The 24,116-nt window shown below is 35.1% G+C and overlaps 1 protein-coding gene across 2 annotated transcripts in view; it reads right to left on the reverse strand.

The window, feature by feature from the left end:
- Positions 1 to 24,116, reverse strand: part of LOC136025973 (uncharacterized) — a 157,772-nt gene that overhangs the window by 115,750 nt on the left and 17,906 nt on the right. For both annotated transcript variants that reach the window (XM_065702092.1, XM_065702091.1), the window contains exon 2: positions 8,805 to 8,931. In XM_065702092.1, the coding sequence (XP_065558164.1) occupies positions 8,805 to 8,931 (127 nt within the window). The remainder of the gene's footprint in view (positions 1 to 8,804; positions 8,932 to 24,116) is intronic.

Consider the following 24,116-nt stretch of genomic DNA (forward strand, 5'->3'; position numbering starts at 1 on the left):
AAATGTAGAATTTCGTATTTTTTGCCAGAAGATAGATCACGGGTGCGTGTTTATTTGTTCGTTTGTTTTTTTGTTGTTTTTTTTCTTTTTCCCAGGGATCACCGTGTCGACCAAGTGGCCCTAGAATGTCACAAGAGGGCTCATTCAAATGGAAATGAAAAGTTCTAGTGCCCTTTATAAGTGACGCAAAAAACTGGAGGGCACCTAGGCCCCCTCCCATGCTCAGTTTTTCCCCAAAGTCAACGAATCAAAATTTTGAGATAGCCAGTCTGTTCCGCATAGTCAAAAACCATAATAACTATGTCTTTGGGGATGACTTTATCCCCCACAGTCCCTAGGGGAGGGGCTGCAAGTTACAAACTTTGACCAGTGTTTACAAACAGTAATGGTTATTGAGAAGTGTACAGACGTTTTCAGGGGGATTCTTGTGGTTTGTGGGGTTGGGTTGACGGGAGGGAGCTAAGGGGGAGGATCTTTCCTCGTAGGAATATGTCATGGGGAAGAGAAACTCAATGAAAAGGGCGCAGGATTTTCTAGCATTACTATAAAAAAAAACAATGAAAAAATAAACATAAAAAAGTTTTTTTCAATTGAAAGTAAGGAGTAGCATTAAAACTTAAAACGAGCAGAGATTATTAAGCATATGAGGGGTTCTAAAGATACTTTAGCATAAAGAGCGAGGTACTTAGGAGGAGATAAATACATCGCTCTTTATGGTAAAGTATTTTTAGTATTTTCAACAACTTATTCTACGGCCTTTCTGATTCAGGGGTCATTCTTAAAGAATTGGGACAAAACTTAAGATTTAGTATAAAGAGTGAGGTATTAACGAGGGGACAAACCCCCTCATATACATAATTAAAATATAAGAATATAAAAGTTTGTTATGTAAGTTAATTCATAAGTTACGTATATTTTTCACTAATAAAAACATTCGTTAAAAATTAAAAGTTCTAGTTACCTATGTAAGTAACCGAAAAATTGGAGGGCAACTACACCTCCTTCCCCACCCCTTATTTCTCAAAATCGTCTGATCAAAATTAAGAGAAAGCCATTTAGCCAAAAAAAGAATTAGTATGCAAATTTCATTTTAATAATTTATGTGCGGAGAGCCAAAATCAAACATGCATTAATTCAAAAACGTTCAGAAATTAAATAAAAAAACTAGTTTTTTTAACTGAAAGTAAGGAGCGACATTAAAGCTTAAAACGAACAATTAAAGCTTAAAACAGAAATTTCTCCGTATATGAAATGGGTTTTCCCCTTCGCAATCCCTCGCTCTTTACGCTAAAGTTTGACTCTTTGCCATAAGTCTAATTTTTAAAACAATTAAAAACTTTAGCGTAAAGAGTGAGACGTTGAGGAGGGGGCAACCCATATCATATACGGAGTAATTTCTGTTCGTTTTAAGTTTTAATGTCGCTCCTTACTTTCAGTTAAAAAAACTAGTTTTTTTATTTAATCAAAGTTTAGCATCCAATTCTTATCCTGTATACATTTAATGTATACAGGATAAACTCAATACTATAAAATTTGAGCATGAGGGTTATAAAACTATAAACCAGTGTTGTGGTATGGTTTACGGTCTCAACTCTAAGAAGCTCCTTCCTAATTCCCACAAGGATCATCCTGCTTGTGAGGCCTCACAGTGGTGTCGGAGTGGATGTTTAACAAGTTTGACTACTCAGAACCGTGACTGCACAGAGTGCTGCAGGTTGACCTTGAGGATTGGCGCCCCTCCAGGAAATTACTGCCTAATAAACGAAAGGAATTGCATTGGATGTTTATTGATGCATAATCCTACCGGATTTTGTTTGTTTTAATGGCTACATTGGTCTGAATAACCTTTTCCACGCTATTATATCTATTATTGGATAGCTCCTCATTATAGTATAATAATTCAGGTATGACTATATAACTAGTCCGAGGTAAGGCTTGAAATTGATTCAGTACGACGTCGAATCTTATTGATAGAAGAGCTTTGCCAACTGTGGAAAACCATCAATTGGCCAAGATGTGTCGAGGATTGCACAAGTATTCCATTCAACTAGTCGTTCCGTGTACTTATTAAATAAAAAAAAACAAGTTTTTTCAACTGAAAGTAAGGAGTGACATCAAAACTTAAAACGCACAGAAATTACTTCGTATATGAAAGAGGCTGCTTCCTCATCAACGCCCCGCTCTTTACGCTAAAGTTTGACTCTTTCTCTCAATTCTTCTTTCTAAAACAGTAAAAAACTTTAGCGTAAAGAGCGGGGCGTTGATGAGGAAGCAGCCTCTTTCATATACGAAGTAATTTCTGTGCGTTTTAAGTTTTGATGTCACTCCTTACTTTCAGTTGAAAAAACTTGTTTTTTTTTATTTAATTTCTGAACGTTTTTGAATCAATGCATGTTTTGATTTTGGCTCTCCGCAGAGGAATAATCAAAACGAAATTTTCATATTTTTTTTTTGGCTCAATGGCTTTCTCATAATTTTGATCGAATGATTTTGAGAAAAAAAGAGCGGGGGACGAAGCCTAGTTGCCCCCCGATTTTTTGGTTAATTAAAAAGGCAACTAGAACTTTTAATTTTTTACGAATCTTTTTATTGGTAAAAGATTTACGTAACTTATAAATTAGCTTACGTAAAGAACTTTTGTATTCTCATGTTTTTATTACATATATGAGGGGATTCGCCCCATCGTCAGTACCTCGCTCTTTACACTAAAGCTTAAATTTTATCCCAATTCATTAAGAATGACCCCCTGAATCACAAAAGCCGTAGAATAAGTAGTTGAAATTACCGAAAATACTTTAGCGTAAAGAGCGAGGTATTAGAAGGAGGTGAGCCCCTCATATGGGTAATAATTTCTGTTTGTTTTAAGTTTTATTGCTGTTCCTTACTTCCAGCTGAAAAAGCTTTTTCACTTTTATTTTTTAATTGTTTTTTTTAAATAATGCTAGTAAATCCTGCTCTCCCTTCATGGAAATTTTCTTCTCCCATTACAAATTCTCGAAGGAAAGTTCCCCCAGCATATCCCCCTCTTCTCAACCCCTCCCCCAAACCAAAAAAAATCCTCCTGAAAACGCCTGTATACTTCCCAATAACCATTACTATATGTAAGCACAGGTCAAAGTTTGTAACTTGTTGCCCCTCCCACGGGGACTGTGGGGGAGTAAGTTGTCCCCAAAGACATAATTATAAGGTTTTTCGACTACGCTGAATAAAATGGCTATCTCAGAATTTTGATCCGTTGTTTTTGGGAAAATAATTAGCGCGGGAGGGGGCCTAGGTGCCCTCCAATTTTTTTGGTCACTTAAAAAGGGCACTAGAACTTTTCATTTCCGTTAGAATGAACCCTCTTGCAACATTCTAGGACAACTGGGTCGATACGATCACCCCTGGGAAAAAAAAAAAAAAAAAAAAAAAAACAAATAAACATGCATCCGTGATCTGCCTTCTGGCAAAAAATGCAAAATTCCACATTTTTGAAGATAGGAGCTCGAAACTTCTACAGTAGGGTTCTCTGATACGCTGAATCTGATGGTGTGATTTTCGTTAAGATTCTATGACTTTTAGGGGGCGTTTCCCCCTATTTTCTAAAATAACGCAAATTTTCTCAGGCTCGTAACTTTTGATGGGTAAGACTAAACTTGATGAAACTTATTTATTTAAAACCAGCATTAAAATGCGATTCTTTTGATGTAGCTATTTGTATCAAAATTCCATTTTTTAGAGTTTTGGTTACTATTGAGCCGGGTCGCTCCTTACTACAGTTCGTTACCACGAACTGTTTGATTGCTGTTTTGTTCTGAGCAAGCTTGAGCCCTTTGTCTTGACCTGAGAATAGGTTAGTAGTTTCTGAATTGGACTGGTGGAACCCTTTGCTTTTTGTGAGTCCACAGCAATTTCAAGGATTCCAATTCTAGTAAGTAAGTTTATTTGTAACCCGCAATGATATAGAATAAACACAGACTAAAAACGAAAAAACAAAATAATACAATCCACAAGGAAATATGAAGGAAAACACAACATAAATAACATAACAGTATCCACTGAATCCCTGATCGGGGAAAAAAATAGGGAGAGGATCACTGACACATATTTTCTTTAGAGTATTAGTCCTCAGATTCTTAGAGAGATTGTCAAGCAGTACTAGAGGGTCGATAAGTCACAAATGAGAAACAATCTTGGGATTTCAATACCATCTTGGTAAATATAGCAAGAATTGACAATATTTAAAATAGCCTCTCCTTAGATCAAAACAGTCTTTATTCCGCATTAGAGGCTGGAAACCGGATAGAAAAAGAATTGTAGGAGAAAACACTATGGTAAAATTTCGTAAGCCTCGGCGGCTGTACCTTCCTGTATTAGGCGAAATTTTACCATATGAAATGCGAATACACTGCAGAGCACTAGCAACCAAATGTGACTTTGAAAATTGTTACATTTTACTCTACGGAGTTAAATGACAGCTATCGAATTGACATTTTGACCGATAGATTTAGGCGTTTTGAACTTGACTTTTCAAAAGTTTCAGAAACTCATCTAATTTAGATTGCTGTGTCTTTGATAGTGGCATACAAACAAGATTGGCTCAGGGGGAAAAAAAAGGTTCCCCGCTCCCCTGTTCAAATTTCCCTGTTCCAAATCCCCTGTTCCCATTTTGTTCAAAATAGTTCAAAGATCATATAACCAAAAACTCTGAGGTCTACACAACCCCCCGGGGCCCGGGGACAGGGTTTGTAAGTTATTCCCTAGGGGCAAATATAGTTCTTATAGAAGGGATGCTCGTTTAAACTTCAGAGAGGGCTCATTTGATTGAAAATTAAAAGTTCTAGTTCACTTTTTCAGAGTCAAGAGTGATCAGAGGGCCACTAGCCCATGTCGGAGGGCCATGTCTTTGACAGTAGCATACAAACAAGGATTAGAAGTTCTGCAGATAATTGATTCAGAAACTTACCCTTAAATTAGCAAAGAAAATGTTTTTACTATTCAGAGCTGTTGATATTTTACCCAGTCCAGCTTATCGGTCAGGCTCTAGGACCTCATCCGAGGCCCTCATTTTACTCCAAATTGTTATTCAAATTTCATTCTTGATGGACAGTATTTCTGCGGGTGCTGCCGTCTGCGGCTTCGACTTTCTTAATGCAACCACAATTTTAATGTGATCTTGGCCGAATTGTCCAGATACAATTATCTGGGAGCAACTGTCCCCGGTGCAATCGTCAAAGGATATTATAACATTGGTGTATTCAGCCGGTTTCAATCATCAATAAGCGTAATCGTTGGCTCGTCGATGGTATAGAAGGCTGGCAATTGTAAGTCATTTTAACTTTTGTCTTTGTTAGTTGTGTCATTTTGAAAAAGAGTGAGGTGTCGGTTTAAACCAATATTCCTTTTGGAAACCTGCATTTTAATACCGAAAAAATAAATCAAAGACTAATTTACAAATTTGTATGCTATTTATGGAATTTATAAAATTCTTAATACATTTTAATTCAATTAGACAATTTTTCATTAACTGGAAAAGGTGGGTAGCGTATTCCTTTCTTGTTTTTTTTTTTTTTTTAATTTTGTACTTTTGTCGGTTAAACATCTTGAAACCCTAGCTTCTGACATGCAGAGACCAACATTTATTTTTAAGAAATACCTACAATTATGTTTTGTTTGTTTGTTGTTTATTTGTAATAAAATATTAAAGTGACTCGTAAAATGGACTTGTGGCACCAAGTGATCATTTAAAATTTGTTAGGTGTAATTTACTACGCCAATCACTTTTATTCATCTATTAATTTTTAAAAACGAAGTTTTTCCGAGGGAAGTAAAGAACAATTTTGTCACTTAAAACGAACAAAAATTGTTGCTTCACAGTCTATCTAACATATATCGTTAAAACTAGTACAAACAAAGCAACTGATAATATTTAATATGTTTGTATGATTATAGAAAACTAGCACTTTACTGAAAAACACAAAATAATATAGGAGTTTTAGTACAGAAAAAGTAAACCATTTAAGGACACTTTTTAGATTATAAAAGATAAAGCATTCTATGGATATTCCATAGTTATTTTGTAGAGAAGTTTAAAGCGAAGCCATCTTGATAGAATCAGGGCTATTGACTAGCTTTAGAATTTGTATCATAAAAAATGTTAAAAAATAACAAAACACTTGTCTAGCTGTCGGATAATGAGCTGCGCAAACAAATCAAAAAATATCTTGATACTTGAAAATCATCATTATGCCTCGAGCTAACTGCGTACCAAGTGCCATGAAAGTACAAAACTTTATTGTGACACTATCACAACGTAAGGGGGGAAATTGGTTGCTGAGTTGCCCAGTAATGTGTCATTTAATTTATTTAAAATTTCTAACCCGGAATTAAAAAGAAATAGAAACAGTAAATTTCACCATTAGAACAGTCATGGTCTTTAGTTTACAATACTTTTTATTCTTTTGAATAGCTAAGATACTTAAATCTAGTAAGTTAAATCTAGTAAATCTAGTAATCTAGTAAGGCAAGTAGGCTGGAATTTGTTTGTGAGCAGCTAGGCGATAATTTTAAGAAAACTCAAAAATTGGCTGATTAGTGTGAAATACTAGAATAGCACAAGAATGAAAAATATCGTAACAAATAAATATCGATTTCATATGAAAAAATTCCTAATTAAAAATAACTTTTCTGTGAATCTGGACAAATTAAATCCTTCTTGAATCAACATCAATTTGGTGACTTTTCTCACCGGACAGCATATTTGAAAAAGGGCTTACAAATTTTCGGTTATTATTATCCAATCTTTGATAGGTTTTAGCTACCGGTGCAGTCATAAAAAATTCGCTATTATTCCCATCTATGTTCCGTTTTAGAGTTTAAAATGAAAGCAATATTTGCTTTTTGGAAATTTATTTTTTTACTATCGATATTTTTTACAATCGAGATTTGTTACACAGTATTTTTTTCAAGATGGGATAGGTTTGTTAAAAAAGTAAAAAAAAATTCAATTTCATTATAACTACTTGAAAACGTAGAACAATCGTAAGAACCATGGAAATTTGGGAGAGTACTTTGAAATGGAAATTTTGGGGGAGAAATTTGGCAAGACCCCTTCCACCAAGTATTCGTGCCAAGTGTATGCAACACAATAATAGCCAGCAGTTGCAATTTTAATAAACATTTATCAAAATATAAAATTATGAAATTGATAAAAATTAGATTTTTATCAAAAGATATTTCATGATAACCGCAGTTTTGTCAAACTTTGTCGTGGCGTAAATTTACTGTCTGAAGACGAGTTCACCCGTATCTATCATTATCAGCTGTTAACATAATCTGTATAAAAATGCTGTATAATAACTAACTTCACATATATGAATGTATGTCGCTGTATGGAACCACAAAAACAAAGTTTAAGAAGTAGCAGATGTTAAACTAATGGAATTCGGGCTGTCGGTCAAACAACTGGGAAAATTTTCACTTTTAATTATTTAGTTATGAATAATTATATAGCCATCGCTCGGTAAAACACGGCTTACTTGCAACAATTACAAAGAAAGTAAAAGTCTTTTTTTTTATTTGAGATCCTGCTTCCGAATTAACACTTTGTCTTACGCTATGACAATCAGATCTGTGATGAAACGACACACTACGGCAGTGTTTTGTTTCTGAACAGTGTCACAGACCTAAGTTTTTTGTTAAATAAAAAAACAAATTCTTTTTAAATGAAAGCAAGGAGCAACATTAAAACTTAAGACGAACAGAAATTATTCCGTATATGAAAGGGGCTGTCCGCTCCTCAAAGCCCCGCTCTTTATGCTAAAGTTTTTTATTTTTTTAAAAAGTAGAGTTGTGAGAAAGAGTCAAACTTCGTAAAGAGCGAGGCGTTGAGGAGCGGACAGTCCCTTTCATAAACGAAATAATTTCTGTTCGTTTTAAATTTAAACGTCGCTCCTTAATTTCAGTTAAAAGAGCTTGTTTTTTTTTATATTTAATTTCTGAACGTTTTTGAGTTAATGCAGGTTTGGATTTTGGCTCACCATAAATGAATAATTAAAATTTAAAAATTTGCATATTAATTTTAATTTTTGGCTGAATGGCTTTCTCAAAGTTTGATCGGACGATTTTGAGAAAAAGGGGTGGGGGAGGGGGCCTTGGTGCCCTCCAATTTTTTGTTACTTAAAAAACGACTAGAACTTTTGATTTTATTTACGAACGTTTTTATTAGTAATAAATATACATAAGTTACAAATTAACTTACGTAACGAACTTCTATATTCGTATATTTTTATTACGTATATGAGGGGGTACGTCCCCTCTTCAATACCTCGCTCTTTACACTAAAGTTCAAATCTTGTTCCAATTCCTTAAGAATGACCCCTGAATCTCAAAGGCCGTTTAAATAAAGTAAATAGCTCTTTTGAAATTACTTTGACTCTTTGTCACAACTCTACTTTTTAAAATAATTAAAAAACTTTAGCGTAAAGAGCGGGGCGTTGAGGAGGGGACAACCGCTTTCATATGCGGATTAATTTCTGTTCATTTTAAGTTCTAATGTTGCTCCTTAAAAAAACTTGTTTTTTCTTACTTAATTAAAATTTAAAACTGTGGTCTCGTCAGATTTTCAAGTGTATTTCTTACGGTATTTATTTTATACGAAATTGAAAATTATTTTATTATTGAATTATATAGAATTATATATTACATAGAATATTCACATTGCGTCTTCGTATTGATATTGCAGGCAAATTTTTGTTCTTTTTTCGGCAGCCAACTGAGAATTCGTTCTAGACTCTAGACTAAAACTTTTAATTTGTGTACATTACCTATATGAAAAGGAGATTCTGGATACAAAATAATAGGCTCCGTAGCTTTAATGCAATCCTCTTGAAGATATCCGTAAGCTTTTGAGAGAAAACATAAAACCGGAATTACTAACCGTCCTGTCAGCATCTAAAAAAAGAAAACAATAAAACCAAGTTAGAAAGATGTCTCGACCGATAAGACCAAAGGGGTTGCCGGGTAGATCGTAAAAGAAAGGCAAATCGTAAGAACGGAGAAGAAGGGTTGCTAACTGGGCACATTACATTCCCATGTGCCGGGACAGAATGACATCTGAGGGTCCGAAAAGTGATACATTCTAGAAATTTGGGATATAAAATGGCAAAAAAAGGAAACGTTTTGTAAATTTATGAAATAAAACAAATCATTTCCCAACTGGATAAATATTCCGGTAAAAAGAAATGTCACTATTCACTTAAGTAGTGCTTTTTCTTAGTATTTCTTTTTCTTTTGAGCATTCAAGCTTTGCCAGAGATGTTGTAAGTAAAGAATTTTCCGAAAGTAAGTGATTTACATGTCTATATGAGCATGGTGCTTTCAAACTTGGTCATTTTGTATGAATTTTTTACAAGAATTTTTTTTCATTTTCATTGAATTTGATGCTAACTCGCCGCTTTTAAAAGCTTTAAAAGGAATCTTTTGGTCAATAATACAACTCGTAATAAAATAACCTCTAGTTGTTGAGATTTCAAGATGGGCACATTTTAGCTGAAAAAGACACATTTCTGGATGCTCAAACAACACATTCATAGAGCCAAAAGTTGGTAACCCTGCGTAGAAACAGTATATTAAAGTTAGAATTTCTGCAAATCTTAGTCGAAATCCCTTAGTTAAGGAATAAATGTACTATGTAAAAGCTATAAGTAAAATACTAACACGGAATTCGGGGATTATCAGTTATTAAAACACTTTTTTCCTTTATATGATTTACGGTTATTATATTTTTCTCTGATACATCTGTACCGTTCAATAGTGAACGGTATATAAAGAGCAGATATTGTCAATACAAAAAGAAAAGATTAAAAATTTACCAAAAACCTACTGGCGGTCTTGTACAAACAGTAAGTTCATCCACAAAACATTTTTTCTTACTTCAATTACACTAGTATAAAATTATGAAAAATTATTATTTTGCTTGGTTAATACGTATTGTACGGTGAAAACTCAAATTCAAAACTTTGAGGCAATCTGCTGTTTCCCCCGCGGGAAATGGTTTTGGTAGCTTTTGGAGAATATTAGGAAATCCACACTTGCAACATCTTCTTTCTCGAAGAAGACACACCTTTCGCTTTTTTTGCTCATGAAACTTATAGTAGCTCCACATTCTGCAGTCTAAGCCAACATAGCAGTGGGTTGACTTGTTTAGCTGGAACTTGACATGAGCGTAATCTCCTACTGACAAGGAAGATAGGATGAACGGCATGTTATCACTATTGTCTTCTTCATCAAAATGTAATGGTTCATCAGATGAGTCATCCAGCTTGGGATCTGCCATGGGCGTCTCCTTAGGTTGTTTTTATTTCCCTTTCCATACTTTTTAGCCTAATGTTTTCCTTTTCTAGAGTGGCAGCGCAAATCTTGGCTCTGCCTGTTTTGCGCTGCTTATAAGAGCTTGCGTGAAAATTTTCCAAAAGCGGGAAAGGACTCATCATTTCTTGGGTTGTCCTTGCAAACTGACCTTGTAGGTGGGTTTTTAAAGGTCTGGGAGCAGGACTGCGGTCAGTTGATCGTCCAGGAGTATAAATATCATCGTTGGCTCGAGACAGGCAATTTTCGTCAAGTTCCAAGGCTGCTGCATTTGCCAGATTTGAACGTACTTGACCTCGAATAAGTCAGTCTGTCACATGGACGGGAGTAAATCCTCACTGAGCTAAAGGCCAGATTCCAGCCATTTTGAAAGTGGAAGCAATATTGGCAGGTGGAAACTTCTCTAAGTAAAGAGTAAGACAAAGCTCAACTACCTGGTGAATAGACACCTTGTGTCCAGAAGCCTTTAGCTTAAGACCGCTCTTGAAAGGACCAAGAACACCAATATATAACAATATCTTATAGTTCCCACTGAAGTCAGCAGGAATGATGTAGTGGAAAAGTTAGAAGAAAAATACTTTTTTCCTTGCAGAGAGAATTACATCTTGGATCAAGGTGACTTTTGTGATTATCAAGCAAAAGGAGATGAGGATTGTCTTTTGAAGAGCGGTAATGCTTCCAAAAGTATTGTAGAGCCAACGCAAAACTCTCGCCATTCACCCAACCCAACGGATGTGCTAGGGCAAGAGAGCCAGGAGGACCTCTTTGTACCATTCCAGTCTTCAATTGTTTTCGTGAGAAAATAAGAACTTGTGGAATCTTTCCGCCAATTGCATCGATGAAGCTTTCCTATGTTGTATTTTCTCCTCGCTCAGTATAGACGGTTTGTTGTACATATTTAATTCCTGTTGGTGTCACAACTCTTGGCGGTTTCAAAACGGTGGGGACTCCAGTCTCATCGAAATTTCATTAGCGCTCAGCGGTAAATTTATGCCTGCTATAGACATAAAGTAGACTATCCACAAACTGAAACAACTAATTTCTTGAAGTCACTTGCCCTGGCTTAGCTAGTTGGCTCAGGTGGACGAAGCGAGTTTCTTTTCAAAAAACCACTAAGCCAGTCTATTGAAGTACTATTACATTCTCTCCAAGATGGTGAGGTTTCAATTTCATTCGCAAAAGCATACTGAAAAGCCAGCTTTTTAACATCGTTTGAGGTTAGACCATGATTCGTTCTTAATGTAGTGAAAAATAGTCGCATATGACCCTTTCATGCTTGTTAGAAAAGATCTGCCGATAGGGCTCTTACATTTCTCTTCTTTTCTGATTGCCACATCAATATTCACTTCAAGCTTATCTTCATTATTGTTTAAACCATCTTTTGCTTTTTCCAGATAATTGCAAACGGATTTTTTCTTTATTTTGAAGTGCCGCAGCTGCTCTGATTGACCTTCTCCTTTCTAAAAGTACCTGGGACGCTTCTATGAGATTTTTCTGTTGTGAACCGTCTTTCTTGTATACTCTCTGGGCATTCTTAAAAAATACAGTTGCATGCAAAGAAATAGAAAAGGAAGTAAGAGAGAGAGAGAGACAGAGAGAGAGACAGAGACAGAGAGAGAGAGAGAGATAGAGAACATGACGATGAATAAGAGAACATAAGGGAAGACTGGACATGTTGCTGAAATCCACAAGCTATATTTTGCCTCTTATTTTACGGGTAGATGTTTTTTGGCAAAATTGAAAGTGGCCAAGTAGACATTTTGCACAATACCTACAACAGACCTACAACAGACCTACCTAAAACAGTTTTTCCAGTTTAAGTTATGAAAGGATCAATCGACCGAACTAGGAATTCTTCCTTGAGACATGAAGGTTAAATGGCATTCTTAGTAATTTTCGTAGAATTTTTCACCAATTGGTGTCTGAGTAATTAAGGGTATCCGGTTCAATCCACGTTTAGTTCAACCCCGACCTCCCCTACTTCCATCGTCCCAGTGGTTTCAAAATACCTCATAAACGTGCTTTCAAATGGTAATTGTAAATTGTGAGGCGCTGTATGTTGTTGAGATAACAATAGAAATTGCATCACAACAAAATGGTGATTGCTGCCATTTTGTGCAGCACAACAGCAACCTTGGTTCTAATAGAGATAAAATTACTTTGATAAAAAATCGTGAGATAGCTTCATGGTTGAGGAGTAATTGGAACGAATTATATGTTTTTATAGTACTAAAAGCCAAAAGAAATTGCATCACAACAAAGTGGTGATTGCTGCCATTTTGTGCAACACAACAGCAACCCTGTTTCTAATACGGATAGAATTACTTTGATAAAAAACCGTGAGACAGCTTCATGGTTTAGGACTAATTGGAACGAATTATATGTTATTATAGTTCCAAAAGCCAGAGGGCACTGCATTGTGAAATACTTGTGCCTTTTCATCAATGTACTCCATAAAACAGGTACGGTCATAAAATACCATTTATCCTGTAATAAAAACATATACAAATCACTCTATATTTAGGCATCAGCTAATATTACGGTAGACCATTATATCTTCTTTGGAGGAGGGGGGAAGATGGTCTCACAGTTTATAATAATCATGAAAATTATCGTCTAAAAAACATTAAATTGAAAAAAAAACAAATTTTGTTGATGTCAGTGCAAAACAGCATTAGAACTTAAAATCAACCCAAGTCAAAGTATTTATCAGGGTCTATAACTCCCTCCTCAACCTTCTCTCCTTAGGTGAAGGTTTGAAATATTTTTTACACAACACATAAATTTTTTTTTGTTAGATCACAATTACATTGAGCGATCACATTTTAAGATGAGATATTTCGAAAGGCAATCTATAAATAACATTAACAATCGTTGATTGGTTATAATTGCCCAACTTTAATGGCTTTAATATCCTATTGGATCTCTTTATTTTTGTTTTAAAGCATTTTTTTTAATTCGTTCATGCTAAAATAACCCTCTTCTAGCTAAGAATATGAGAATCACATAAAAGCTATCAAGTGAACTTAATTTATTAATAAAACATCATTTTTTTCTAATGCACCCCAGCAACTGTACAATATGTCAACAAATAAGTGGACTTGACAGCTAGTTTGTTTGCTTATGTAAATAATCTGAGCCTTAATATTCTGGTATTAGTACTTTAGAAGTGTCAAAAAGTAGACTGTAAAGATTTTATTGCTGTATTTCAAAGAGACCCATGAGTTGGAAATAAACTCCCGGACAAAATACTGTTACTTCGGAGCAATTTTGAGGAAATGCACTGTCAGTTGCAAAAGTAATAGTGAACTAGAGCAAAAGCACACAAGCATAAACAGCTGCTTACAAGCAGGGACATGTGCAGGTCATGTTTTTTCGGGGGAGGGGCTAATGAGAAAATGCAAAAAGTTAAATAGAATCAAAAATATAGCAAATTATAGAAATCATCACAAAACACTAATTCTGTAGTTCCAAAGCCCACAGCCTCTCTCCTCAAGAATGAGCATTCGTACGAGCAGAGCCCTTAAAGATACAGATTGAAGTAAATTTTACGCAAACCTAATTTTTAGCGATAAATACAAAGCTCCCCTATGAATATGCATTGACTCAGCGTTGTCAGCATCTGGACAGCAATATATAGTTAGCGCTTTTTTCGCTCAAAAGCATAAATTGAAAGGACTTTGGCACAAATAAATTCATAAATACTGCTGGGATAATAATTTATATATATTTTACATCCATCTTTAAACTATCCATATTAAATATTTTTGCTATATGACTTTGGTCAGAAAATTTTAATTTCTTTAATTTTGATTTAAATTAATTTTTATTTAATTTTTTTTTATTAATTTTAATTTTTTTATTTTTTTTTTAAGCTGGGTTATTTTCTTTAAAGAATTTTCTGAACTCTTTCTCTATCAGCCTCTTTGAAAACTTTCTTGCTTTAAACATCGGGGAATTTTTTTTTTAGAACACTTCTTGTTTACGGGTCTGTTTGTTTTTGCTTTTAGCCTAAACATCGTCCTTTATTATTGTGTAGATTTAAGCTTGATTTTCATCATCTTACGATATCATTTAATATGAATCTGTAGTTCATTGTAAGAATTTTATATTTACGATAGGTCCAATTTTAATGTTTAGAACGTGAGAAAAACCCAAAAAGGAAATTTTGGACCCTTGCCCCATCTACTTCCCTTCCTATTTAATCACAATTTTAGGCATACAAACACGTTTTGTTTCTTTCAACGCATAGTCATTCAGGGGGCATTAAGGGAATTTTCATAAATCTTCAAATTTTAAACAGAGGCTTCTTATGAGGCAGGGGGCAAATGCTACTCCCAGAACTTGGTTTGCTGTCACCAGACCCCATTTGCCCCCTTTTCCCGATTAGAATTAAGTTTCTTAAAAAAAATTTCAAAACTTAGATAAGGCTGTATAATTCAATCATCCACAAAAACGGATCAATTTTCTTTAATATATTTACGTTTATGGTACTATATGGCGCATCTTTCAGCACTATCATTTTCATGTACTTTGGAAAAATTGGCTCCAAATTCACCCTACCCCCATGATTTTGACGAAATTACGCAACTGACGTTAAATTATTACAAAACTTTACACACATCTATTAATTGGAACGGAGAAGGAGCGGGCGTGTCTGTGTTGGCCTCAGACGGCTTGGTGCTGCGGCGAGTTGTTAGTAGTAGTAGTAGTTTACTATTGCATTACAACTGTCCAAAACTAAAACAAATATTGCACATGTTTGCAAATAATGAGCGATTTTCGCAAAAATTGGAATCTCTGAGCTCTCGTGCTTGTTAATTATTAAACAAACAAAAAACAAGTTCTTTTAACTGCAAGTAAGGAGCGACATTAAAACTTAAAACGAACAGAAATTATTCCGCAAATGAAAGGGGTTGTCCCCTCCTCAACGCCTCGCTCTTTACGCTAAAGTTTGACTCTTTCTCACAACTCTACTTTTTAAAACAATAGAAAACTTTAGCGTAAAGAGCAAGGTGTTGAGGAAGGGACAACTCCTTTCATATACGGAATAATTTCTGTTCACTTTAAGTTTTAATGTTGTTCCTTACTTGCAGTTAAAAAAACTTGTTTTTTTTATTTAATTTCTGAACGTTTTTGAATTAATGCATGTTTTGATTTTGGCTCACCGCACATGAATATTTAAGACGAAATTTGCATATTATTTTTTTTTGCTAAATGGCTGTCTCATAGTTTTGATTGGAAGATTTTGATAAGAAAATGAGGTGGGGGAGGAGGCCTAGTTGCCCTCCAACTTTTAGTTACATAAAAGTGCAACTAGATTTTTTTTACGAACGCTTTGTTAGTAATATTAACTTCCATAAACAACTTCTATATTTGTATATTTTTTATTACGTATATTAGGGAGTTTCGCCCCCTCGTCAATACCTCACACTTTACAGTAAAGCTTGAATTTTGTCCCAAATCCTTAAGAATGACCCCTGAATCACAAAGGCCGTAGACTAAATAGTTGAAATTATTAGAAATACCTTGGCGTAAAGAGCAAGGTATTTTGGAGCAGACAAACCCCCTTATATACGGAATATTATATGTTTGTTTTAAGTTTTAATGCTGTTCATTACTCCCAGTAGAAAAAAATATTTATTTTCTCATTGTTTTTTTAAATAATGCTAAAAAATCCATCGCCCCCTTCACGGAAATTCTCTTCCCTCATGATAGATTCCTCCGTGAAAAATTCTCCCACGTAATCACCTCCCCCAACCCAACACGAAAAAGTCCCCTGGAAATGTCTGTACACTTCATAATCACCATTACTATATGTAAACAATGGTCAAAGTTTGTAACTTGCAGCCCTCCCCCGGGGACTGTGGGGGATTAAGTCATCCCCAAAGAAATAGCTATTAAATTTTCGACTACACTGAACACAGTGGCTATATCAAAATTTTGACCTGGTGACTTCGGGGAAAAAATGAGCGTGGGAGATTTTTTTGGTCACTTAAAAATGGCACTAGAGCTTTTAATTTCTGCCAGAATGAGCCCTCTCTCGATAGATTCTAGGACCACTGGTTCGATACGATCACCCCTTGGAAAAAACAGCAAAACAAACCAACAAATAAACACACATCCGTGATCTGTCTTCTGGCAAAAAATACCAAATTCCAAAATTTTCTAGATAAGAGCTTGGAGCTTCTACAGTAGGGTTGTCTGATACGCTGAATCTGATGGTGTGATATTCGTTGAGATTTTATAACTTTTAGTGGGTGTTTCACCCGATTTTCTAAATATATTTAATATAATACAAATTATTAATTTTCCAATCTTCTAGATATAAATAAAACTTATATATTTGAAATCAGCATTAAAATGGAATTCTTTTGATGTAACTATTGGTATCAACATTCCGTTTTTTAGAGTTTCGGTTACTATTGAGCCGGGTCGCTCCTTACTACAGTTCGTTACCACGAACTGTTTGATTAAATAAAAAAAATAAGTTTTTTCCACTGAAGGTAAGAAGCGACATTAAAACATAAAACTAACAAAGAAAAGCTTTTTTTGTTTAAAAAACAATAAAAAGTTTTTTTATTGTTTTAAAAAGTAGAGTTATGAAAAGGGGTTAAACTTTAGCGCAAAGAGCGGGGTGTTGAGTTGGTAACATCTTCTTTCATACACGGATTAATTTCTGTTCATTTTATTTTTTAATGTTGCTCCTTACTTTTAGTTGAAAAAACTTATTTTTCTTATTTAATTTCTGAACGTTTTGGAATTGATGCATGTTTTAATTTTGGCTCTCCGCACATGAATAATTAAAACGAAAATTGTATATTAATTTTGTTTTGGATAAATGGCTTACTCATAGTTTAGATAGGAAGATTTTTAGAAAAAATGGTTTGGGGAGGAGGCCTAGTTGCCCTCCAATTTTTTGGTCACTTAAAAAGGTAACTAGAACTTTCAATTTTTCTACGAACGTTTTTATTAGTAATAAATATACATAACTTAAAAATTGACTTACGTAAAGATCTTGTATATTTGTATATTTTCATTATGTATATGAGAGGGTTCGCCCCCTCGTCAATAACTTGCTTTTTACACTAAAGCTTAAATTTTATCCTAATTCTCTAAGAATGACCCCCTGAATCACAAAGGTAGAAATAGTTGAATAAATAGTTGAAATTACAAAAAATGCTTTAGCGTAAAGAGTCGGGTATTTAGGAGGAGATGAACCTCCTCGTATGTGCAATAGTTTCTGTTCGTCTTAAGTTTGATGCTGCTCCTTAAATCCAGTTGAAAAGACTTTTTCATATTTATTTTTTCATTGTGTTTTTTCAAGAATGCTAGAAAATCCTTCGCCTCCTTCATAAAAATTATCTTCCCCCATAATAAATTCTCCATGGAAAGATCATCCCACGTAACCCCTTCCCCTTGAACCCCCTTCCCTCAACCAGAAGAAATCCCCCTGAAAACGTCTGTACACTTTCTATAAACAATTACTATATGTAACCAATGGTCAAAGTTTGTAACTTGCAGCCCCTCTCCCGGGGACTTTGGGGGAGTAAGTCACCCTCAAAGGCATAGTTATTAGGTTTTTTGACTATGCTGAACAAAATGGATATCTCGAAATTTTGATCCGTTGATTTTGGGAAAAAAATTAGCGTGGGAGGGGACCTAGGTGCCCTCCAATTTTTTCGGTCGCTTAAAAAGGGCACTAGAACTATAAATTTACGTTAAAATGAGTCCTTGCGCAACATTCTAGGACCACTGGGTCGATACGATCCCCCTGGAAAAAAAATAAACAAATAAACACGCACCCGTAGTCGGTCTTCTGGCAAAAAACACAAAATTCCACATTTTTGTAGATAGGAGCTTGAAACTTCTACAGTAGGATTCTCTGATACGCTGAATGTGATGGTGTGATCGTTAAGATTCTATAATTTTTGCTGGGTGTTTCACCCTATTGTCTAAAATAAGTCAAATTTTCTCAGACTCGTAACTTTCGATGGGTAAGACTAAACTTGATCAAACTTATATATTTAAAATCAGCATTAAAATGCTATTCTTTTGATGTAACTATTGGTATCAAAATTTCGTTTTTTAGAGTTTCGGTTACTATTGAGCCGGGTCACTCCTTAGAACAGGTCGTTACCACGAACTGTTTGATAAACATCAGGTTAATAATGCAGCATATAGTTCCTTAATCGAAGGACAACAATAACATATTCCACTAGCTTATGTTTTACCTCCATCAAATCTTGTGTTTAAGAGATCGTCATGTTCCTAATTACAAATCTAAAAAGGAAACAAAAAAGGAAATAAATCTAAAGAACAGATCTAAAATAAAAATCCAAAGGAAATTGTTACACTCTTTCGCGTTAAACAAAAATTTTCTGATGGTATCATATTAGTGCCAAAAGTAGCTAAATAGGAACATACACACAAATCCAGTTTGAGGGAGGAGTATTTGGATTTAGGGATAGTTAGAAAAAACGAATAATCAGCATATAATACAAATAATAAAGTAAAATAAAGAGTTATTATCTTGGAATGCTAGACAGGGAAAGGTTAAAATATACAAGGTCGTTCTATTGCTAGCTTGATTTGGACCCCTTTCTAGAGAAGGAGGTTAAAAAGTCTAGATTAATATCTATACTGTATTCATCATATTTCTTCTCAAGGGCACATAATCCTTTTTTTGTGGAGGGGGAATTGACATAAAAAACTCAAACAGATTCATTAAAATTTCGTTTCTACACATTTTAGTTATGTTTTTACAAGTCTGATTTTTTTTGCGCGGGTGGCTTCAAAACCGATAACCTTTTCTCCTGGATACGGCCTTGGTTTACTATTCTGCTTAACAGAGCCCTAACATAAAACAAACAGCCACATAGGCATACGAATTTATTATTCCAGGGGAAGAGCAGGCCTGAAAACTCAAAAAGAATCGATTGAAGATGGGTTTTCTTTAAGATTGGAATATTTTCCTGAAAATTACACAAATGTGCACTTTTACGTCTTTTAATGGGAACGAAAATTTGTTTTGCGAGAAAAAAAGTGATTGTAGTAAGTGGCAAGGCCACTGTGACTTAAACGAGTTTATTTTCTTAAATTGATTGATTTAATGAGTCATCTCGTAGGATTGACAAGTTATGTAGGCTAAGCTTAAAATCCTTCAATGCAGATTTTTATAGCTTTTTTCCTTAGCTTAGAAGATTATATCTACTTCTTTTTTTTGATTTTTATGTAAAAACCTTGTAAAAATGATAGTTTCCCAAATAGATAGAGAGGGGGAAACAAATACTTGACTATTGTGTTTGGCATGTCCAAACCCAATAGCTTTCTGACTTTTAGCCCCTTAGCCACTTAGTGTGATTATGGAAAATACAGTCTTAGCGTTATATTCGGAGAAAATAAAGATTATGGAAAATACATATTCGTATTCATGAAAACGCAATACTTAAACAGGAAAAAAACTTTTAACTTAACACAAAGGGATTATATTCATTTTCAGCTTTTATTTAAAAGAGTCTTTTGTGTGAAGGCGGCTCTGTGTCTCACAATACATAATCTCCAAACACCTTATGTTTTTTATTTCCGAAATATTTGAGGATTGTCAATGATTAATGGACACTTATTCGTATGTATGTATTCATTTTGTTATTTATCGCACTGTGGGATATTTATCCCACTGATTAACATCCTGACAAAAAATTGTTGATCTGCATCCAAGGCCGTATCCAGGGTAGGGGATGGGCTACCGGGTTGGAATCGCTTCCTCAAAAATTATTTCCGCCTCGTAAAATAGCCAAAAAAAATGCATATTAGTAAATGTTTGATGTACTTCGTAAAGTTTTTTTTTCGTAAACCGTCTTTTTTTTCCCTGAACAAAAATAACCCCTTAAGAACAAAAATACTGTGTAAGGCTTTTCCTCATTAGTACCAGAAAGAAAAAATCTCAAGCTGCCCTCTAGCCGAATAACATTTGTATTCATGGAAACACCGTACTTTAACAGGAAAAAAATTCAACTAAACACAAAGGTATTATATTCATTTTCAACTTTTATTTAAAAGAGTCTTTTGTGTTAAGGCGGCTTCATGTCTCACATGATATAATCCCCAAGCACCTTAAGTTTTTTATTTCCAAAATATTTGAGGATTGTCGATGATTAATGGGCACTTATTCTTATGTATGTATTAATTTTGTTATGGAATGGCTGCATAGTTCTTAGATAAAAGATGATGAAGAGGATGATTTTCTATATAAAAAAAAGATGTTTTTGATGAATTTTCACCTACCCTTTCAAATTAAATATTTATTTGGTTTAGAGCTGATAAGATACTTAGGAAATGGATAAAATATATTCGATTCACTTTTGTTTTCTTTGATCTTTGACATTACAACGAAAACATAGCTTTTTTGATATTAACATGAACAGTAACTTTTTAGTTACAGAATGATGTCAATATTACACAACCAACGTCGTTGGTGACAATTTTATATTTGACTAAATCAAATATAAAATTCTAAACGATTTAGTTGAACAATGTAAACCAAAGCGACCTAGTGCGCAGCCCCTAGCTAAATGTCCACAAGCTGAATAAGTTTGTGGTAGCAGCAGCTTGTCTTGGCATCAACTGTCATTAATTGTCATTATTAATTATCAAACGTATCATTACTTGGTATCTCTGAATTAAGTATAGTCAAATGACTGTCATTAAATATGTGTATGGTTGTACATATGGGACTGAAGCAGTGTGAAATGACTTTAGTCTAAAAGAATGGATGGTATAAACTGAATAGAAATAACTTATACTACTTTAATTTTGACCGATATTCACAATATCATTCAATCCTTTGTTCCTACTTGAATCCTTTGTTTCTACTTTAATCCTTTGTTCCTACAGAAACATGAAAAGCTTCATGTCTCTCGCGGTACTCGCAGATCTGTGTCTGCCAGGCTTTGTCAAAACCAAGCAGTTTAAAATTGTGTTGTGCATTTACTTTTTTGCCCCTATCACAGGATCAGCTAATACAAGAGGTCGGTAGCCCTTTTGTCAAAAATTTAGCTTTATGGGTGTTTGGCTTCACACCCTTATAAGAATTACCTCCAGTCTATTTAGGCTAAGCTTAAGGTCCATAATTTCAGGTTTTTTTTTATTAGTTTAAGGTTTGTTATTAGGGTAAATTTAGGCTTGTTTAAACACTATTCGTGTTTCATTTCTCTGTTCTTTTTTTTTGCACTTTAAGTTGTCCTTTTCTTTCCCTTTTGTCCCAATAATAGGGTTTCTGGATGCGAAGCCGATTTATAGTGCCTTTTTTCTCACTTCTTGGTAGTTTGCTCAATTTGGGCCTCTACCTCCCACCAATAAAAAAGAGGTTTGCCCCTCCCCCCTTTCCCCCAAAAATTTGTACTGTGTAGTATTTTTATTTTTCCCTTTTAACGCATATCTATTTCTAAAAATAGTTCCCTGTTTCTAGGTTAAAATTTTCTTTTTAGTGCACCCTTGGAAAGACAAAAAGGCGATTTAACTGGAATTGACAAAATTCGAAGTGCTTGATTTGGTACAATTCATAAGTATTATAGTTTTTTTTACATTTTCTCTTTTATTCAAAATAAAATGAATTGAACTCTTATTATTATTTTGCTGACATTGAACAATGGCGCTGTTGAAGTGAAGAGTGTTATTTATTATTATTTGTTCTTTTTTTTGTCTTACTCCAGGGCACTTCGTGTCCAAAGAGTTGCCATAGAAACTTCGAAAAAGACTCATTTCGATTAGAAATTGAAAGGGCTAGTAACCTTTTTAATAGTCAAAAGTAATTGGAGAGCAACTGACCCACCTCCCACGCCCACTTTTTCCCAAACACATCCAATCTACGTTCAACGTAGTTGAAAGGTCGGGATATTATTTTTGAGGATAATAATCCCATGCCGTCGAGGCAAGGGTTGTAAGTTATGACCTGGGGGCGTTTAAGGTCTTTATTGAAAGGTTGGTCGTAGGAACTTCGGTGGGAGCTGATTGGATTGGTAATCAGAAGTTCTAGTGTCCTTTTTAGGATTCCAAGTGATTGGAGGGTGGGTGACCCCCCCACACACAAACACCTCGTGTTTTCCCGAAATGCATCCGATCGAAATTTTTCGATGGCCATTTTTCGTCATAGAAAGTTCGATTAGGGCTTATTCGCCTGAAACTTGAAGAACTAGTGCCGTTTTCAATAGTTGAAAGCAATTGGAGAGCAACAAACCCCCTCCCACGCTTACCATTTCCTCAAACATACACAATAACAATGTTGAGATAGCCGTTTTGTTCAGTGTAGTTAAAAGGTCCGGAAATTATGTCTTTGAGAATGACAACCCCCCACAGCCCTTAAGGCGAGGGTTGTAGGTTATGCCGTCGTGTCATGTGAAGTTTTTATAGAAGGGGTGGTCATGTGAACTTGGGAAGGGGCTCATGAGGTTGGTAATCAGAAGTTCTAGTCTCCTTTTCAACAGCCAAAGTAATCAGAGGGTGGATACCCCCCTCAAACACACCTCGTATTTTCCCAAAATGCATCTGATAGAAATTTTAAGATGGATATTTGTTGTCGTAAAAACTTCAAAAAGCGCTCATTCGATTAGAAATTGAAAGGGCTAGTGCCCTTTTTAATAATCAAAAGTGACCGGAGAGCAACAAGTCCTGCCCCCCCCCCACACCCATCAATTCCCAAAGGAAATCTAATCAATATTGTGAAATAGCCATTTTTTTCAGTGTAGTCGAAATGTCTGAAAATTATGTCTTTGAGGATGATAACCCCCCAACCGTCCTGAGCGCAAGGATTGTATGTTGTACCCAAAGGGCATATAAGTTTTATATGGAAAGGGTGTTCTTAAAGACTATGGAGTGGGCTCATTGGATTGGAGATCAAATGTTCAAGTACCTTAGTAAGGTACAGATTTTCTAGTACCTTAAAAAGATACTAAGGGTCGGCAGAATTCCACAGAGTCTGAAGGTAAGTTTTGTAAGTTATGCCCAGGGACATACAAGGTTTTTGTGGAAGGGGTGGTCGTCGAGCTTTATAAGAGCCTCATTTGATTGGAAATTTATGGTTCTACTTCCTTTTTCAGATTCATACATGATAGAGAGAAACTAGCCTCCCTCTCTCTTGATATTTTCTTTTCCCAAAACATGTTCAATTAAATGTGAGAGAGCCTTTTTGTTACCAATAGTCCAAAAATCATATAACAATGTCTTTAGGGTGGACATAATCCTCCAGAGCCCGTCAACAAGGGTTGTAAGTAATGCCCCAGGGCATATAAAGTTTTTATGGAACTGATATTGTATGAATTTTGAATCGGATGGAGCTCATTTGATTGGCAGTCTGAAGTTTTAGTGCCTTTTTTAAGAATCAAAAGTGGATGGAGGGCAATCAGCTCCCCCCAAGCATATCATTTCCAAAACAGATCTGATCAAATATATATATATATATACTAGCTGTTGGGGTGGCGCTTCGCGCCACCCCAACACCTAGTTGGTGGGGGCGCTTCGCGCCCCCCCCCCCAAGCCCCCCCCCGCGCGCGTAAGTCGTTACGCGCCATAATAGTTACGCGCCATTGTAGTTGTGTCCCTATGTCCCACCTGTGAATATAGATAGATATATATATATGGTTTTAACTACGTAAAACTTGCGAATATACAACATTCTTTGCTGTCCCATTGTCTTTGCATATAAATAGATTGTCAGGTTTACCGACTCTTGAACATGCAACATATAATGGTCCATGGGAAAACAATCTGTA

This window comes from Artemia franciscana, chromosome 4, assembly GCF_032884065.1.
Source record: "Artemia franciscana chromosome 4, ASM3288406v1, whole genome shotgun sequence".
Classification (NCBI taxonomy): Eukaryota; Metazoa; Arthropoda; class Branchiopoda; order Anostraca; family Artemiidae; genus Artemia; species Artemia franciscana.